At 33.9% G+C, this 20260-nt stretch overlaps 2 protein-coding genes across 2 annotated transcripts in view; both read left to right on the forward strand.

The window, feature by feature from the left end:
* Positions 1–672: 672 nt before the first annotated feature.
* LOC127831937 (interferon-inducible GTPase 1-like) lies at positions 673–14199 on the forward strand. The gene is made up of 4 exons (XM_052357023.1): positions 673–776; positions 8593–8688; positions 10044–10078; positions 12937–14199. Exons 2-4 carry the CDS (start codon positions 8604–8606, stop codon positions 14170–14172), a joined length of 1356 nt encoding a protein of 451 aa, XP_052212983.1. The 5' UTR covers positions 673–776; positions 8593–8603; the 3' UTR covers positions 14173–14199.
* Positions 14200–14205: 6 nt separating this feature from the next.
* LOC127831938 (uncharacterized) overlaps positions 14206–20260 on the forward strand; it is a 53012-nt gene continuing 46957 nt past the window's right edge. Inside the window, exon 1 of the mRNA XM_052357024.1 lies at positions 14206–14567. Within this exon, the coding sequence (XP_052212984.1) occupies positions 14237–14567 (331 nt within the window). The 5' untranslated portion in view covers positions 14206–14236. The remainder of the gene's footprint in view (positions 14568–20260) is intronic.

A 20260-nucleotide genomic window follows, 5' to 3' on the forward strand; every position in this document is an offset into this window, starting at 1 on the left:
ATTTGAACAATTGTTTTATGTTTAGAAAAACTTAGAAAAGCTAAAAAAAGTATATCCCTATTACCGGAAGTGTTCATCCACCTTGTACAAAACGTTGAAGATACAAAAACACATAGTTATAAATAATTTACGAAGTTAAAGTTTGTCGCGGAAGATAACTTAAGAAACAACAGGAAGAAAGGCAAATCGCCTAACAAGTGTGGCAATGCTACTCGTAAATATACCTATTACATTACATTTTGCGATAAACAATGTATGTACTAAGAGGATGATAAATCGCGATGAAAAGGCATGTGCTAATAGGAAGATTAAAAGGCTCAATTTCATTTAAAGGTGCACCTTCTTAAACAAACCTGATTTTGAGGAAAATAACAACGGCATATTCTTACGAACGAGATTCGTTATGTATATTAAAATAGTTTATGCATTGTTATGCATGAGTTGAAACTCATTTTGAAATACGGGATTTATTTGTTTTGTAGTTTTTATTTTTACTTTTTGACGTCATAAGTGTGAGTTTTCGATATAACTTCTTAGCTTACCGATTTATTTACAAAACATGATATCACAGTTGGTTTAAAGGATTTCTACTTTAAATTGTTTGTATGACTCTGCTTTGCATAGTTCCTTTAACATTTGATAACTTATCATAAACCAAATCGCGACCGCGACAGTTGATCGACAATGAGACCTGCATGCTTTAAAGTATTTGGTCAAACCATTGAATGGTTCATATGTGAAATCCTTAAGACCATATCGTCATCTAGAGATTTCAGGTAATACACTTTTTTACTTGAAACGTTTTATATTTACCATTTTGACGAATAAACACACGGCTCAATAACTGTGTGTATTGTTCAGCTAATTGCAGACTTGACTTTATTGTTTTATGTAATAATAGTATTAGTGGGAATTTCTCAATTTCTGATATAATTTATTGTGTAGTTAACTGCGAATAATTTTCAACAGTGAATAAAAATTGAAACGTTTTGGATGAAGAAACATAATAGTTTAACGTTGATTCACTGTACATCTTATCCATACATTAAGATATGCATCTGACGAAGTGTCTTATTTTGTGGTTTGTTCTATACAGTTAACATGCAAAACTCGTAAAATGATTTGACCGGCTTACAGATAGTAACTCGACATTAACGATTAAAGTTTAGCGGTCGCTATGGTCGGCTAATTTACATTAATTATGGATATGCATTCTTGGTGCATTTGTTGGCGTCGCACTGAAGTGCGGCGACTAGTATGTAATACGTTTTTTTTCCGCTTATGTGAGGAGAAGTTATTTTACGGATCAATGTATATATTTTTGTTGTCAGAATATCTTGCATAGTGGTGATTTTTTGTGTAAGTTAGTGTAAATAAGTACTGCATTTGTGCCTATTACATTTACTACAACATTTATTGCCAATAATGCAAAACTAATTCTTTTAATTCATAACTGATCACAGGGACTGTGCAATAATAAAAGATCACAGGGACTGGGCAAATACGCGAACCGGTAAAACTTTCTGGTTTTGTATAAAACAAAACTTCTTTGTTCCACTATCCTAGCAACCACATAGTTACAAATAAAGGCGCTATAGAGCGCTAAGCGCGACACGTATTATTAATTGCAATAATGAGTCTTGATAAAGGAAGCAGCCGTGTATCAATGAGGAGAACCATCACAGCACCCCAGTCTCATTACTATCAAGTCCTTCTACAGTTTTTTTTTAAGAACCACATATAGAAGGCCACAGGCCTGACCCGTATCTTGCCAGTGGTATGGACTCTTTGGTATGGAACTTTCACTATCCAGCGTTTAAACTTCCGGGTTTACATTTAAACCGACTATTAATAGCGTATTAATATCTTAGTTAGAAGGTGATTTTTCAAGCGGTTCCGTAGTGTAGTGGTTACACGTTCGCTTCACATGTGAAAGGCCCAAGGTTCGAGTCCCAGTAGAATCAAATTATTTTATTTGTGTTCTATGTTAACTTTTTGTTTTGATGTAGACATTTTAGTTTAAATAAATATGCTGTTTTATTGTAACCATTTTTTTTAATTATGCCCATGAAATATATGTGTGAGAGGGGGGGGGGGAGTTTGTAAACACATTAAAACTTTTACAGTGTTTTCATATCAATGAGTACTTAACCCCTATCGAAAATGAGCAACGTAAGAATAAGTTCAGAATCATTTCCCCTTGAAGTTGAGAAAAATAGGAAATTACGCTTACAAGATGAAGCAGATTTTTTAAAACCTACACAGTTCTGTTTTTTTTAATGAAAACTGCACACGGATGCCAGTAAAAACAGGAAACCAATGTAAATAAAATGAACTATGAAATATTTGGGGGTTACAACACAAAATCATAGATAATGGTAACTTGGGTGTTATATTACAAAATCATAGATAATGGTTATACCAGTATCTTTTCTATTTTGTTTAAAATAATCGGCCAATATATTAATATTTACAGTAGAAAAAAAATCGCTCCATGTAATATCATTAAATGCCTTTTACACTAAAATTCCCGACGCCCTTTGATGCTTTGCATCAATACTTATCTTGTTAATGTATGAAATAATATTTTCATGCGCTTATCTTGATGACAACAGGACATTCAAATACTATTTTTTCATTAACAATTATATTGAAACATTGTTTATTGAGTCGAATACCTATTTCCGGTTTAGATAGATACTTGATTCCCTATATTTTTAATGCATTTGAATGATGGCTGTAAAAAAGAGTGATGTGCATCAAACCTATTTTGCGTGTAGGTCATTCGTTATTTGCACTTTCTTTATTTAGACATATCGAATTAAGTCGGTCGAGGTAAAGTAATTCGATAACATATAACCTGTGGAGTTGTATCAAGCGGAAACAATTGATGCATAATCAGGCATTTATGTTATTGGTTGTTCGCGTGCGGACAACTAAGGTTAGTAGAGTGCGTTGCAAGTCGGTCTGCTCTTAACTACGCTTAGAACGATAACCACCGCATCTGCCTGTTTATACTTCACCACTGGTACACTGCAGACAGTGACTCTGTGTATGTAATCAATAGTGTTTAACAGATAGTGCGGCGGCATTGGCCCGTTTGTCATTGAAATCTGTACATATTGGCGCTTTCAGGGAAAACGGGACTTAATGCATGTCAAATAAGTGGTGTCGCAGATTAGCCTGTGCACACTGATTAGCCTGTGCACTGCGCACATGATAATCAAAGACGCCACTTTCTGATTACATGGTGATTTTCGTTTAAAGAGAGTTTCTGGTACTGGGATGACAATTAATGCATATGCATTAAGCCCTGTTTTCCAAAAAATGAAGCTTAAATTATTTTTTCTATTAATGATTTGAAAAAAAAAGATAAAAATGATAATAACTTCAAAGTAACCTCGATAACAAGGCAAATCAACAAAATCACTTTTAAATCAAATAAACAACCAATGAGTTCTAAATTATAACCTTGTGGCAATTTTATTAAACATCTAAAAGGGACCTTTTCACATTTTGTCATTAAACGCTTAATATTTATTAATGTAACATTTGATCTTAAAAGGTCCATTTAAAAAACAAGAATAAAATTAAAGAAACAAAAAATTTACACTCAACTGGGCTCGAACCACTGAACCCTGGAATAAAAGTCAATCGTTTAGACCATCCATGCTCATACAATGAGAGATGTATTTTATACTTTATATAAGCAATCTTCGTAGTATGAAAAAATATTACGACAACAACAAAACTCTCCAAATTATTAAATCGTTTAATTTTGTCAATTTACCAAAACGTGAAAAGGTCTCTTTAATGTCTTCAGATTAGCAAATTGAATGAATTCAATACACTGTCAGATTGTACATCATGAATAACTTACAGGTTTAGTGGTTGCCTGTTAGTCTGGGGCCAGTAGATTTAAGCACAGGAAACTAAATTTCAAAACTTGGTTACAGTTGGGCTTAAAAGCAGGGCAACTCGCTTTTTCAAAGCTTGAAACAACTCAATCCAATGAAACATAGAATACAAAATGGCGACTGTGGATCAATTAGGCCTAGGAAATGATTCAATTCCGGCTCACAACAAGACATGATGCATTTAAAGTCTGTCATGTCGGCACAATTGTTGCTCAAATTAAAGAAAATAAATAAAGTATTAGATACACATAACACAAAATGTACATGATTCTAGGCTTGTTGTTCTTAAGCAAGACAACCAAAATTCTAAAGATGGTTGCCAGTGCAGCAACCATTTGCGAAAAAAAGAGACATATTGTTGTTATTTTGTCTAAGTTTTTCTCTGTAACGTAAATATGAGGATAAACAGTGCAAACACATCTCGACCTGTGCTTTAAGACACCATCTTTATAAATTTAAATGGGTTGTGTTTATTTCAAACTGCCGATATAAAAGGCTATAACATAATTTTGAAAACTAAGTTGCGTCTAAGATTATGCAATAGCGAAAAACTTCAGTGCCTTTAGCGCTTTGATTTTATTTAGTTAATCGTCTGCTGCGTTTTCGTAGATTGAGAGATCCATACGCTGAAAATTAAAATCAAACAACAGCAACATATTGCTGATGTAAAATAAGGTGAGGAAAATGTGAAATAAGGTGAGGAAAATGTGAAATAAGGTGAGGAAAATGTGATTTGAATATAAAATTTATTTGTGCCTATTGTAAAAACTTATTGTGATGAACGTTATGTAAGAATGTGCTTTTAATGTTAATTGTGCAATTATGTTTGTTAATGTGTAGGATACATTTATAGTATTTGAATATAAACTATTCACCTTTTGATATGACTTTTATAATGATTTTGTAACATATTTTGCTCTGTAACGATATTAATGCATTAAAACCTAATCATTTAATGCTGATACAAAACAAAACCATTTCTTTTTTTAAATGAGGTTAGGTTTGAATGTAATTGGGTAACAAGGTTTCGCAAATGGAGTTATTCTTTTGACAATGTAAACACACATCTACTGTAGTGGCCATACATCATCCATTCTAATAAAATTGGTGTTATATTGAAAAAAAAATATCCCAGCACTTAACAATGTCCACCTGAAAAAGGCAATGCGATTATTTTTCAAAATCAGGTACCCGACTTTCGGGGTAATGCGTCTTTCGTATTTCACATTTTAATGCATACAACTAGTATTAATCAATTTAAAGGTCGCACAAAAAATCCAAAAATATCTGCCATTAACTGTCAATCACCACGTTTAAGGCTCGGTCAGACCGACTAACGAATATGTAACGGAGAGAAAACGGACAAAATATGCAGATCTTGGTTATCCGGTGATGAAATTTACCTGCTCTGCCGCTCAAGACGCTCGCAATCGGTGTGTGAAGCGTAGAAAAAAACAAAATGACCGCACAAGTACCGGTGACGGAACGGAAATAAACGTACGTTTAACGGATATGTGCCGGATAATTAACGGTCGGCTTACGGATATAACCGTGCGAGTAACGGACTTCTACCGTATAAAACGGCAGTGAAGCGCATTAGTACCGGAGAAAACGTTCTCCCAACGTGATAAAACGGAAAAGTACCGAACATCAAATTACAAAAAACGGTCATTTAATGTCATGCTTCATTTATATTTTAAAGTATCATACTTTTGATTTGCTTTGTTTTTAACGCATATGCTTGTTTGTTTCTGTATTATGAATGTTAATGTACACTTACGCAAAAAATTAAATAAATAAATAAATAAATCTTGGTCGGTCGAACACTTTTATATTTTCTTTCCGATGAAAAAGAAGGGTACATCCTCAGTATCATGTGGCAAAGCTTCAAGTTCTGGCAGGTCAAGGTCTCCGTTATCAGCTGCTGCCTTTAGGTCTGACTCTTTCCACAACTGTGCATCGGATGAAGAATCACGGCCTCCAATGTCAGCCCAGGCGAACTTGTAGCCGGAATTATCCAGAGCTAGCAGGGCAACGGAAAAGTACTTGGTGTAGTTTAAATACGTAGACCCGGATCTTGGTGGACATTTGCAGGCAATATGTTTGCCATCAATAGCACCAAGCGTGTGAAGGAAGTTCCGGCTGTCCCTGAAGCCGTCCGCTATTCGCGTCCAATCGGCAGCTGTTGTTGGCAACGGCATCACCTCGTCAGCACACTCATCTATGACTGCTCTACAAATCTGACGTGTAAAAGATAACAGTATGATAAGCTAGCGTGGATTATCAGTGTATGACACAGTAGTTAATCCATGACTTTTAGCTAGTGGATGATTAGGTAAAAATATACTACTTGATAAACGGTGCATATAACTGTGTGCATTTCAAGATATGCGCACAAGACAGTACTAATCGAATTATATACAATTTAGGAGATAAGTGTTGTAGTGCGCGCACTAATCTATTTGTCTTTTATACTATACCGATAAGTAAACACAATGCAATTCATATAAAATGATGATAGAATTAGACATTAAAATATATAAATATATTAAAATGGCTAACAGAAGCCTTTTAAAATTAATTTTAGCACTATAGTAAATTAAGCGGTACTACTTCTGGCACGATAAGAGAAATAGTGTTGTGGGGTACCCTCCAGCCGAATCGCACATCACGGTACTTTGAACCAGACACAAGATGCCGCAGCTCAATTGTAAGCTTCAACCCTGGTTAAATTGAAGACTGTAGTTGTTTCGTTACTCTTGGGACCACTCGTGCGAGAATCTCATCGAACAACTCGGGTGGCATTATCATGATGTTGATGAATGCGCATTGGTCCTCTCGTCGTAGATGGACCATAAGTTGGTCATACAGACCGAACTGACGCCTCCGCTCGGGACCCAGCCAAGCCCTGATCCACCATGTGCGCTGCCTCCGTCTTCTTGCTCGCTTTTGCGCAAGACGATGCATGGCCAGATTAGCATCCAAAAGGCCAATCTGGGCCTACACGAGGGTGACTTGACACTCTAATTGAATGCGAGCTAGACACTCCATTGCACATGTCCTTCTCACAAGGCGTACCCAAATGAAATGATACTTCGACCCACAGGTTAATTACGTTTAAATGTATGTCAACAGTTTTGTTCCGCCACACTTCTCCCACTTTTTTATACGTTAGCTGTCCGTTATTATCTGTTGAAAATGCGTTAGGACCAGGACAGCCGGACATAAACGGACATCAACCGGATACAGGAGGTGTAACGCACGCGTTCCGAACAAACCGTAAACTAACGTATGAAGACCGAACATCAGACGGAAATCTCTGTCCGTTTTATCCGGTGGAAAATTTTGAACATGCTCAAAACTTCCCAATAGATGGAATGGATGTCACCGGACATCGCCGAACAAGGAGCGGATTCTACGGATATGAAACGGACATTAAACGGATAAGAACGGATAAGAACGGACACGAACGGATAAAATTATTTCATGTCCGTTTCTCGTCCGTTACCTCGGTGTGACCGGGCCTTTACAATCAAACATTTAAAAATGAAATGAACTCCGTGTAATATCGCCTTATTTTGTTTTTACATTTCTGCAACCCACACCGGTCTCCGAGTGTGAGCATAAAGCTAGGACTAGTTGGTCAATATAAAAACAAGACAGCAACTCTAATATGCAACTCACATGTTCTAATTCGTCGGTCGTTTATAGGTACTTCGAGAGATCCCGCGGTCGATGTTCGCGGCAGGCAAACGTTATAATCAACTTTGTTTGATAGTATAAGTATCTAAGAATATTCCAAATAAAATGGTGTTGATTGTGAAAAAATTAAATGAAATAAAAGCAAATAACTAAGTGTAAAAAAGTTCTAAAATTACAATTTCCCCTTTCTAAAACAGTCAATAAAACGTATTTTAAAATTCAAGGTTTAGGTAGTTACTGCCTGATCAGTGTTTGTACCAAGAAAACATATTTTATGATAAATTGAGAATTGATTGTACAGAATTAAATTATTTATCATTTCACATATCTAAACATACGTTTGCACACTAAAACTATTGTACAGTGGAACTCCACTAAACCGGACACCCTCGGGACCGAGAGGAAATTCCGGTTTAGAGAGGATCCGGTTTAAAGGGTTTCCACTGTATATTGAAACTATGAATTCAGAATATCAATGCTTAGGTGAGCAATATGAAGTAAGCAATGTGAGCTATTTTGGGCACGAATACCTTCGTTTACAAATAATTAACTACACTTTATTAATACCTCTAAGCAGTTGAAAGTTGAATATTTATATATTGCATAAGTTAATGAGACTTTTACAATTTTTAACTGCAGCATGGTTATGGCAAATCAGTTGTGCAAACGTGGATGTTCTTGAATTTTTTTGCAGTTTTTTTGCAGTTTTTATTTTTCGATCGGGGAAACATAGAACATTTCTATGCTCAAAGTTTGTATTTAGCTTCGGCCATAATTGTTTTCAAAAATTATTTTAAAAATGACTTTTGACTAGATATTGTTTATTTGTCTGGTTTTCTGAGGGGTGATAACAACAGTTGTGTTCTTATTTTCTTTGTTCCACTTGTTACACCTCATTCAATATCACACATGCATGTAAAGTGCATTTATACCTATGTATTAATTTTTTAACCAGTTTGAACTCATCATTTAGTTTCCTCAACGATGCAGTGTGCCAAGTGTAGATCAGGTCTTTTTTGGTGGTGGCGTTTTTGTCCAGAATGCGGAGAAAAGGTCATTAAACAACCGGGTAAGTAAATATAATTGACTTTAGATTTAACCAACAAATCATTTTGTAGTCTTTATCATTCGGTAATGAAGCTCATTGTAAACTAAACCTTTTGTGAAAGCTTGATCCAGTGAGCAAACGCATTGTAATCTCAGAGTCTTATTCAATCTGTTAATATTTATTTCCCATGTACAAAACAACGCCTGTGGCTTTTGTTGCCAAAATGATAATATTGCTCTATCACGCCAAGGAAAAGTTTCGATTTTTAGGTCATAGCTGTTTCAAATTATGAATAATGAGATAAAGGACCCTATAGGTCATGCCTTTTAATACATTTATTGATATCATTTAACAAAACACACTGAAAGAGCAAAATGCAATTGTTCATTTATAACGACACAATTTTAAAGTAAGTTTCAACTTACCTCACGTAAGCCCGCTAAGTTCCCGTATCCGCATGCCCCCTGCAAACTATCTCAAGTACATGGAAGCAATTGATGGCATTACATGGGTTTTTAATCGTCTGCGATCGGGAGATAGCCAATTGTTGTCCTAAGGGAAATAATTTAAACAATATTTGTAGAGGTCTACCGGCGTTTTGAGGTTTGTTTAATTTATACCCCTGAGGTGAAACATGGCAACCTCTGTGCTGTCGAATACAGTGGTCTAGTCTTGTTTAAAACTTTACGAAAACTTTAACATTTGCACGCTAACGGAACGGAGCGGAAACGCCGACGCCGGGGTGAGCAGGATAGCTCCACTATATATATTTCATATAAAATAGTCGAGCTAAAAATGATTAATGTTTTTTTTTTCTTTGAGATGTTTTGCCTTAGTCTCGGTGGTTGAATATAATGTTTATACAACCACTTGTCCAAAACAAACGTTTACACTTTTGTAATTTTCCATTTTAAAAAATTGTTATCAATAAGTTTCTGTGTATACACTTACCATTTGATTAACGTATCATAATTTTATGATGGTTATCATCTTTTAAAAATATTTTTTAATGACGAAAATGCAAGTCTTTCGGTGAAAAACTTTCCTAAAGATAAACATTATAAGCGACAATGATGCTAATAACATAAACATAAGTTTACATTTATTTTATGGCCCAAATATTCATTATCACAAACTCCATTATAAATCACAACGAACAGACCAGATTTTGCCAAAAAGACGTTATTCGTTGTATTAGATTCACAGTTGCAAAGACAGGCTGTATATGGTAAATATTTAAAATTAGTGAAGGAAGTATTTCAAAATAAATTTAAACAATTTCAATCACGTGTACTATTCAACGCGCAAACATGTAAGTTACCTGTTTATAGTTTTAAAATTAACTGCATATTTAAAATGTTTTCATTTCATTTCAGATCGAAACGAAGGAGGTATTCAAGAAAATGAAATGGTACCCATCATTTGATATATTTGTCATATTTGTTAAACAAAATGAGCTCATTTGTTTATTTTACCTAAGCACAAAGCCATTAACGGTGATATTTTGTCTCCAGTTTGTTATGTCTTCTCCCGTTTAAAAAAATCTTTAACCGGAAAAGCACTCACTTGATTACACAATCGCGTTATATTAATGTTTATTACTTTTATCTGTAACACATTCCTATTTAAAACAAATATTGATAATTGATTTGTGGTTTCAGTCAGATTCTATTACAGCAAGAAGAAAAATATTTTTTCCCAAATCTGATGATCGTATTTTTAATTTATGTCACCGAAATATTCCTCAGGATACCTTGTATCAAACTCGTGTTTTATAACACAACGCGACTGATATAATGATTTATCATACCATCGCATTGATATCTGCCTGATATAACGTTGCCTGATATATTTTTTATATCATGGTCAACAGGAAGTTCTTATATCAGTCAATGTTTGGAGTTACGTGGGATTGGCAATTAAGTCAACAATTTCTATACACATGAATCAGGTTCAACAAAACAAACAATTTGATACCAAGAACGTACATATTTTATTCTAGTTTAAAGTCTAAAAATCACAAAAACGTTCATTTTTTAAAAATCACAACAGCCCGCACTGCAGAAGTTAAATGACGTCATCAATGGGGCAATAAATCTTAAATATCGATATAGTCATTGCACTCGCAAGTGTTGTACAGAAAGTCAAGACAAATGATACCTGTATGCTAATCCTGAACAATTTAAACAAACGATTTAACACACTTATCATATGTCATTATTGACACCATCATAAAAATGTCAATTTCAATACACATCTCCAAAATGGCGTCTCCAAACTATTCGGTGAAATGTGTTGTTTGATTAAATTTGTCGCTGCAGTCCATCCCTGATTCCAATTCAAGACGTTTATAATTAAAGCGGTTGTACTCTTCCCATTCGTAGTGCAAACAACTTTTTTTCTCTTTACGATGTTTAAAATAAGCGATTATTCGTGTTGTCTTTTCGAACGCCGTTTCTACATGTATGTCAACGTGTAAAAGCCGGATCAGCAAAATCAGCGGGGATCCGTACATTTTAAATATAAAGAAATGGATTGTTTTGCAGATGTTTAGGAAAATGTGGTATGATAAAAAGAAAAACAGGTCACTGTCCCATCGTTTTGTAATATATCAGGCTCGGCACGAATAACATAACGGCTCGGCAAGCCTCGCCGTTATATAATTCTAAGCCTCGCCTGATATATATTCAAAACGATGGGACAGTAACCTGTTATTCTCTATATAGTGGTATCGTACCATTTGATTGTCAATTAACGGCTTATCAATTTTTGATATATGTTCACAACCAATTTCTTCAGTGCCACTGAAGAGTCATAATGTATTATTGTACTGTCTTGTTTTCATTACCGTTTTAAACTCTGTTAAGAAATAATTGTTTTTCATCGAAGGAACCAGTGAAATGTACAGGAGGGTCATAGGGACATTGCATGATTTTAATGGCGGATTGGAGAGTAAACAAAAAATTGGTTCTATGCGTTAAAACTACTAAGCTTGTTAACAAACAACGCAGCGAAAGACTGTTTATCTAATATTATCCTTAGTTTTGTGAACGCAAATTTTCATATATTTATCCATTTTGCTTAAAAGCAATTTAATTCGTCTTAACGTTGACAAACTTTTAATTATAGCATCCACACGACCCCATTTAAATTTTTATTGTGATCGCCAAGGCCCATCAAACGTATATTCGGTAAAGAATGGTATATTAAAATATGCTTCGGCTGTATTCAATTGCTTTGTTATTTTATTGTGTTTTTACCCAACCAGTATACGGTCTTTTAGATCCATTACTTACTTACTTGTTGCAAACAATAATTTCGACTGGAAACAGTTCAATAATGATTTTGGTAATAAGGATGATGATGATAATAAATACGATGCAAATCATGAGCATCACCGATGATAATGTATTCTGATAAATGTTACTTCTGACACTGATGATAATTATCTAGTAATAAGAACGATATAACAAATTAACGGCGCCTAATTATTCTATGTCATATCAGGTCACTGTCCGAGAAGAAAATGTTAGTCCCCACCAACATTTAAGATAAAGTAGCCAACCAGCAATTGTTCATGATTTTTAAGTGACAGCACCTTGGAACTCATCTTTCAGGACTGTCGTGAAAAAAGTAACTAAAGTCAATTAAGGTACATTGGTGAATGAGGGATGATTTTAACAGTTTTTACGAAATCCAATCAAAAGTGTATAAAGTTAACACACAGCATACGTAATATATATAATATATATATATATATATATATATATATATATATATATATATATATATATATATATATATATATATATATATATATATATATATAATATATATTTGTTTTACCAACACAAATATATATATAAATTATATTTATTAATTTAATGCGATTTGTAACTGCTATATTCAGTAGATATGCATTACAAAAAATGTTTATAATTTACTAAGAAAAAAATTGTCTATTGAAAAGACGATTGTTCCAATTTTTGCCTATTAAGCCCGAAAATGAGTTCGTCGTTGAGATGAAATTAAACATTTGAACAATTAAACACATTCAATAGTTAACAAACATACATACTTAGACAAATTAAGAATTATATCATTTCAATTAAATCCCTCAGACGAATTAATATATAAGAACATTTGCTATACGTTTTGAGTGAGAAGTGCTGTTCCTTATATAAAGAAAATGCTGAAAGTGTGAATAAAGATAGTTCTATCTAAAGCTATATTTTTTTTTATGTAAAATTTGTGTTTATTTTAATCCAGATACAAAAAGACGAGGTTATCAAGCTTCTGGAAGATATTAACCAAAGTGACGTTCCGAAACTGATGCTAATGCTAGAAGCGAAATACAATGAAATGGACAATACTATGATAAAAGTGGCATTGGTCGGCCCAACAGGAAGTGGAAAATCAAGTCTTATTAATGCTTTAAGATGCATTAAGGACGACGAAAAAGGTGCTGCAAAAACCGGATGCACTGAAACAACAAAAGAACCGACAGGCTATCCATTCCCAAATCACAAGAACGTGCAACTCTGGGACATGCCGGGTGTTGGGTCGATAAACTTTACAAAAGATGATTATATAGAAAGAATGAAATTTGAAGATTTTGATTTCATTTTGCTCGTGACAAGCACGCGTTTTACTGCGGATGATGCATGGTTGGCAAATAACATCAAAGCTAAATTTCCCGTCGCCAAAATATTTTTCATAAGAACGAAAATTGAAAACGACATTAGAAACATAAATGGTGGAAGAAGGAGACCTATGACTGAAAAAGAAAAACAGGACTTACTCGACAAAATTAGAAGAGATTGCACGGATAACCTTATTAGAAGTGATTGTAGGGATCCCTGTATTTTTCTGTTAGATAATCATAGAATATACGAGTACGAGTTTCGAAAGTTTCTTGACACGCTTTTACAAACTCTCTCAGGTTTAAAGAAAAATATTCTAGTTATGGCGATGAGTATCATCACTGAAATTATAGTTCCACTAAAGATCCAACGACTTCGAGAGAGAAAATCGGAGGTCAGCAAACTAGCAGCTAAGGTGGTCGTTACTAGGAAAACAAAAGAAGAAGGCCATCCTGAATTAGATATTCTTAAGGCTGAAATAGACTTATATATGGAGCAACTTGGTATTAACAAACAATCTGTGAACAAATTTGTGGAGCTATTTGATGCGAATACTGATGATGTTGAACAATCACTTGCTTTGGTCATATTATACACGCAAACAACTTTTAATTACTATATCAAGTTGCAAGACACACAAGCCCCATCGTTTTGGTTTCATTTACCCATCATAGGCAAATGGTTGGCTTTGAAAGAACATCAAACAGAATGTTATAATATCCTTGACACCATATTGGAATGTTGCATTAAAGGAAATAAACAAATCTTTGAAATGGTCGAACAATTCGCAAAAGGTTCTACGAGAGGCGCCAAAATTATAATTGAACAAAATCTCTATTCACGTTTAGACAGTACCGCATGAAAAGAAACGTACACATTTATTTAACTCTATCATGTTCAATCATAATCTTGATGTTTCAACATTAATGTTCGTCATTTATAGCATGATGCGTCGAAAAATTAGTGATAAAGTTGAAGGGGTAGTTGTTGGACTTTTGAAGACTAAACACACATATAGGAGTATTCAAAATGAGTTGAAAGCAATGGGATATTTTATTTCCTTTGGCTCCATCAAGAATATTCATGATAATATTGGATATCCACGCCAAAATATCAATGCTGGCCATCTTATGCCAAAGTTTAGTTTTCGTCGAAATGTGGCCACACCGAACGTCATCAGGAAAATCAATCGTATGATCGCCAAAGTTAATCCACCGACCCAACGTGAGATGTCGTCTATGTTAGGCATCTCTAAAGGTACTGTATATAACATTATCACAAAAATATTGGAAGTGTAACGTGATTACCGTTTCTTCGGGATGTATGCAATGGTCACAAACACCATTGGTATTTTTCAACACACGGATTTTCCTTGGGCTTTCCACACGTTTAATTAGATACTAAACTTCCTCAATTTAAACTGGAATCAATGAATAAATACACTATTAATGATTAATAATTTTTGTTTTATTCGATGGTGGACGTTTAATCACTTTACAAGCCGGTTTCGTATGGCATGTGTGACTTGGGTTGACTTGGGTTGACTTGGGTCGACTTGGGTTGACTTGGGTCGACTTGAAATGATTTGGGTCGACTTGGGATATCTTGGGTCGACTTGGGTTGACTTGGGATTTCTTGGGTTTGCTTGGGGCGACTTGGGTCGACTCGGATGTCTTAGGTGACTTGGGTCATCTCGGATGTCTTACACCTATAGCAACGAGCCTGCAGTGTTCCCTGTTTGTGTTTTGCAATGAAGACAATCTGCCAGTGGAGTACAAGCGACACTAAGCAGCTTGACTTCGGCTGACCTACGAGACCTGACACGTGCACTTACTTATATTTCCGATGGAAACCTGTGACCCGGACTTATATATGAGTCTCAAGCTTACCCAGCAAGCTATGGTATGTTATGCGCAAAGTTGCCTGGGTCACCCCCACTCAAAGGCATCCAAAGTCACAGATACTTCCAATGGTATTTGGTCTCTAATCACTGCAACGTATTAAACGTTGTGATCTTTTCGGCAATCGAACGCAGACGACCTACTCCCAGAAGAGCAGCGCTTTATATACTGATAGTTCACGTGACCCGTTTGCTAAAGACACCACCCTACTATTTTATTTCATGAGAACACAACCCTACCGTTTCAAACAGTAATTGTAGAATACTGTGACTATATTATGTAACATATATTGTGCATCTTTATAACAGACTTGTTTTATTAAATCATATAACTATGTACATACAATGATCAATCCAAAATGCACATGCTATTTGCGTGGAACTTACCGAAAAGTAAAAAACTTGCACACGGGAAACGTACTTTCGTTTTAATATACATATTGGGAATGAACTCAAAGAATAATGAACCTAAAGGATAATGTATCGGCAAAAATATTGGTTTCTAATAAAGCAGGATTTTGTACCAAAAAGTCTTGAAATCAAATAGTCCAGTGGCGTGATGCTCGTCATATAACTCTAAAGTACGTGGTTCGATTATCTTTTTTAACCGATTTATTAATTGTATTATTGTTTAATATTCATTAACATTGTATTGTTTATCTTGAAATAAAGGTTAATTAAGAATAGAATTTTTCCTTCACTATGTGTTTTAAATTAGTTTTAATCATGTTCGAAAGTACACAACAAATAATTCAAGCGGACAACGTCAATAAGTTAACGTCTGTATCAATTTCTGTTTAGCTGTTATGTATAGAATGGTGTAAATAGTTAAAGGCGTCATTCAAATATAGGATTAAAAACATTAAAAATATAATATTATAAAAATGATTAAACCTGCGTATATGATGCGTGAAATTGTATAGCGAAATTTAGGTTTAATAGTAATGGCATCAAATAAATTAACAGATATTGTATACCAAGTAGTTAGCCCTTTTGAAACAAAATAATAGGAAATAATATTCGCTTTCAATTTCACAAGTAGTTCATTTTAGGAAAAAAAGTTGTTCTCAAGTTAAACCGCGATATCTGCCTGATTCGATTTCATGCGGAAGTGTTCCAGAACGAAGTTGTGCCAAACTGCGTCTAAATTTGCGCACAAATAAGATACATACGTATAATTCGTGTTCATATTGTGATATAATATATTTTTATAGTTCCATTTTGGGAGATGTATTTAATATACTCCACCAGGTTTGTAAGCATTGTGTTTTAGCCCTTTCTCTAAATTCATTTATAAATGTTTGTGGATTTTAGACATGCTGGCTAATCCAAATGTACTGAAATCCATTTTGCTTAGTAAGTTCTTTATGTCGTTGGCCAAATTTAAGTAGAGATTTAAGTTCGTGTTCAATAAGTACTTTAAGAACGTATGCGGCAGTTAAGTTTTACGCAAATTTGTTTTGACTGTTACACCGGTTGCGCAATTAGTGTATGCTTTTTCGGATATTCGAATAAAAACGGGATGCATATTCAATAAGGGAATTAAACCAAGAAATAAAGTGTTAAGCAGTTTAGAAAATTGATAAAAAATGTGTTGGCCCTAAATAACACAGTAAGAATCGATCATCATTCCTGCGACTACAAAACCCCTTTTTATCGCGTTTTGGTAGCAACAAGGAAGAATCTCATTTTGGAAAACAGTCCATACTTCCTTATAACAGAAAATGTTTGTGTCGCAAGTACGGCTTGTTTAAACGGATAGCTTTCCTTCAAATTTAGCAGTTTGTCATTTAATCACCATATATTCAAAACATGCCATCAACGTATATGTGTTTCATATAAAATATAATCAAAATCGTTATGTACGTTTCAAGTTATGCTTAAAATTAAACAGAAAAATTTAATTTCTCAAACAACGGCTTAAGATATCAACTTTAATGTAATGTTGTTTGAGATATTTTACTACAAAGAATATCTGATAAATTAAAGGTATTCATCCACGACGCTCTGATACTTCTGAACCGTGTGCGGATGTTGGTGCCTCTTGCCGCACGTGTATATAAAACTTGCATATTTTTTCCGCTTATTTCTCTCTGACCAATATGATTCGAAAAAAACTAATATTGTGTTCATTTTTGGTAAGAAATTGATTAAAAATACATTGATAAGTACTAAGCAAAGTATTTGAACGTACGTCGGTACCGCACCTGCAACCCATTTATAATAAACACATAACGTCGTATTACACGAATGCAATGCTATCTAAATCTTTCGACCTAAATATAGTGAACTCCTTTTTTATTGTTGTGACACGCTGAAATACTTAAGACAACACATGGGGTCACGTGTAGCATATGGAAATTTGATAAGGCCCGTATTCTGGAATGGGAAAACAACAGCCTTTGAAATACAAGTTTATAATGGATTCTCAATAAGATATATTCTTCTAACATTTGACAGAGCAAAGACCCGCACTATATTGAGCAAACAGGATCGGGTATTTATTTATTTATTTAGTGCATTTTCAGTCGTGATGTGTTAGAAGCTAGCATGTATTGTTTGACTGCGAGTTGTAATTTAAATTGTAATTGTGAACAAATGTGCCTGGTGACTTAGTAAATATCCCCCTCTAAAGGCGGAGGGATATACAATTGGCCTTGTCCGTCCGAAGGTCAATTCGTCCGCCCGTCTGTCACAATCAAAATTTTACGGGGGATATCAATTCTACGAATTTGCTTGTTTATCTGTTTTGTTATTTCTTTTTGATAACCTACGAGCCATTTGGGTAAATTGGAATGAAATCTATATGCGGGAAGGTATTACAAGTTCAAAGTAAGAAATTATATTTATTTTTTATTTTTCCGATTAACTTAGTTGATATCCATTTGACGTTTAATGATATTTAACAAAGTTGTGATCATACTTATAAATGGACACAGAGAATAACATTATTTTCAACAGTTTTTCACTTGTGCGCTTATATTTTGTTCTTTAAGGCATATTTGCGAGGTGAACTCACATGTTGAAGTAGTTGTTTAATTCAAAGCTCAATAAATCAAATAAGAACACCCGTCACCCTCGATTGTTATTTTATTTTATTAGCAGAAAAAGACGGATCTACCGCGTACGTTCTTAAAATGTATTATGTACTTAAAAGCATCTGAGTCCTTTAGATTTGAAAACAAAATACTGTTTTCGTTATTATTACATTACAGTTACGTATCAACAACTAATAGATTATTATAATTTTAAAAACTCATTGTAGATAACGCAGTTCCTGTATGCAGTGAATGATTACTTTAAATATGCGCCATGCAAACTTGTTTGAAGTATGTAAACGTTTCCCTAAAAATGCAATACTTGTGTTGGATTAGATTTTTATCGTACATGAACTGTGAAGATAAAATTGTTTTTCTTATATATTTTCCTAGAAATTCCAAAAATGTGGTACTACGTTAATATACATTAATTCATACAAATGATATGCCGTGAATTGGTGAAGTCATATCAAGAATCACAATTAATACCATGCCCCTTTAAGTGTATTGTATACGTATCGTTTTTAATTGAATACTTTATTAACCTAATGTAATGATCTCGATATACAACATTTATAATTTGTATTTTCATTATATTCAAATCTACATTTGCATATAACAATAAATTGGTAAAATCATGTCAGGAATTAAAAAAATAATTGTGGTAAAACCCCTTTAAATGTATTCACCTATCTTGTTTTTTTTGTTTGGTTCAGTATAAACTTATATTTAATCGATCTTGCGACACATAATTTGTGTTTTAACTAAAATTAAAATCTACTTTTGCATACGCATACATAAAAATATTGGTCAAGTCATGTCAAGAATTTCAACTTTACCGTCGATATGCCCCTTTCAATGTTTTGTATACATCTTTTTTAAAATGGATGCTGTATTTACCTACTTTTATTGGTCTTGTTACTAATAACTTGTGTTTTAATTCACATTAAAATCTCCTGTTTTATTGGCATACAGCAATACATTTACTAGCATGTGTTTTGACCTGCACCATCTACATGGTTTGCACTGTTTATTTCAATTGTATTTTAAGACAAGCAGTTAAACTGCATTTGTGAACAAACGACCCAGGTGACCTATTGTTTTCTTTATATATTTTTATTAAGTTATAACTCATTAAACATTTTGGAAAAAATCTAGGTGCAGGAAGGCATGTAAAAATAAAAATGACTTTGAAGCAATTTATTCATTTTCATATGTGAAATTCTGTTGTTTTTGTTTATGTTTGAAAATTAATTAAAAAACATGAATCAATCGATTCATGTTAAAAAAAATAATGTGCAGTCAAATTAAATCAGTATTACATATTTTGTGAGAAATAAAGGTTGTTCTCAACACTTTTCTCATTAATGTGCTCTAGTTTTAATGTTATTATCTTATTGGAGAAATGTTATTGTGCTAAAATATGCTTGTTGTTCAAGTGCGAATTAAAAATGATCTATACCGGTGACCCATGATTTTTATTTTATTTTTCTATCCACAACGGATGGTTCTTCCTTAATACCAAAACTTATCAAAATCTAGGTGTAGCAAAATTTGCATTAAAACTGCAGCATACGTCCTTAAGCTTTTTTAAGGTATCTGGTTTCGGGCATGCTTATTAGTTTCAGCCCATATTAAAGACATCAAGTTTCTGGAGTTATCGCAATCATGTTGCGATCACCATCTCCTAGGCTCGTGAAATGTGATGTTTTTACCAAGACAAAGGTACCTTTTGCAGACGTATAAGTGAACGATTCGATACATTTTATTTGTTTTTAAATCTCAAATTTCGCTTCCATGTAATAAAACAGGACATATTTTACAGTCAAACGGTTTAAAAAACTGAATTAGATAGTTGACCAAATTTATACAAGAACAAATATATGCCATTCAAAACACGCTTGCCCTTAGTTGTATTTTCACTAGCAATTGTAGTTAATGAACAGAACAGAACAGAAATTGTATTACGACGTGTACATAGTGCATCGTTAGTCTAAACATGCTATAATTAA

This window comes from Dreissena polymorpha, chromosome 5, assembly GCF_020536995.1.
Source record: "Dreissena polymorpha isolate Duluth1 chromosome 5, UMN_Dpol_1.0, whole genome shotgun sequence".
Lineage (NCBI taxonomy): Eukaryota > Metazoa > Mollusca > Bivalvia > Myida > Dreissenidae > Dreissena > Dreissena polymorpha.

Coding starts and splice junctions, on each gene's coding strand:
- LOC127831937 (XM_052357023.1), top strand. CDS start 8,604: ATGCAGTGTGCCAAGTGTAGATCAGGTCTTTTTTGGTGGTGGCGTTTT. Junction 8,689..10,043: donor AAAGGTCATTAAACAACCGG/GTAAGTAAATAT, acceptor ATTTCATTTCAG/ATCGAAACGAAGGAGGTATT. Junction 10,079..12,936: donor GTATTCAAGAAAATGAAATG/GTACCCATCATT, acceptor ATTTTAATCCAG/ATACAAAAAGACGAGGTTAT.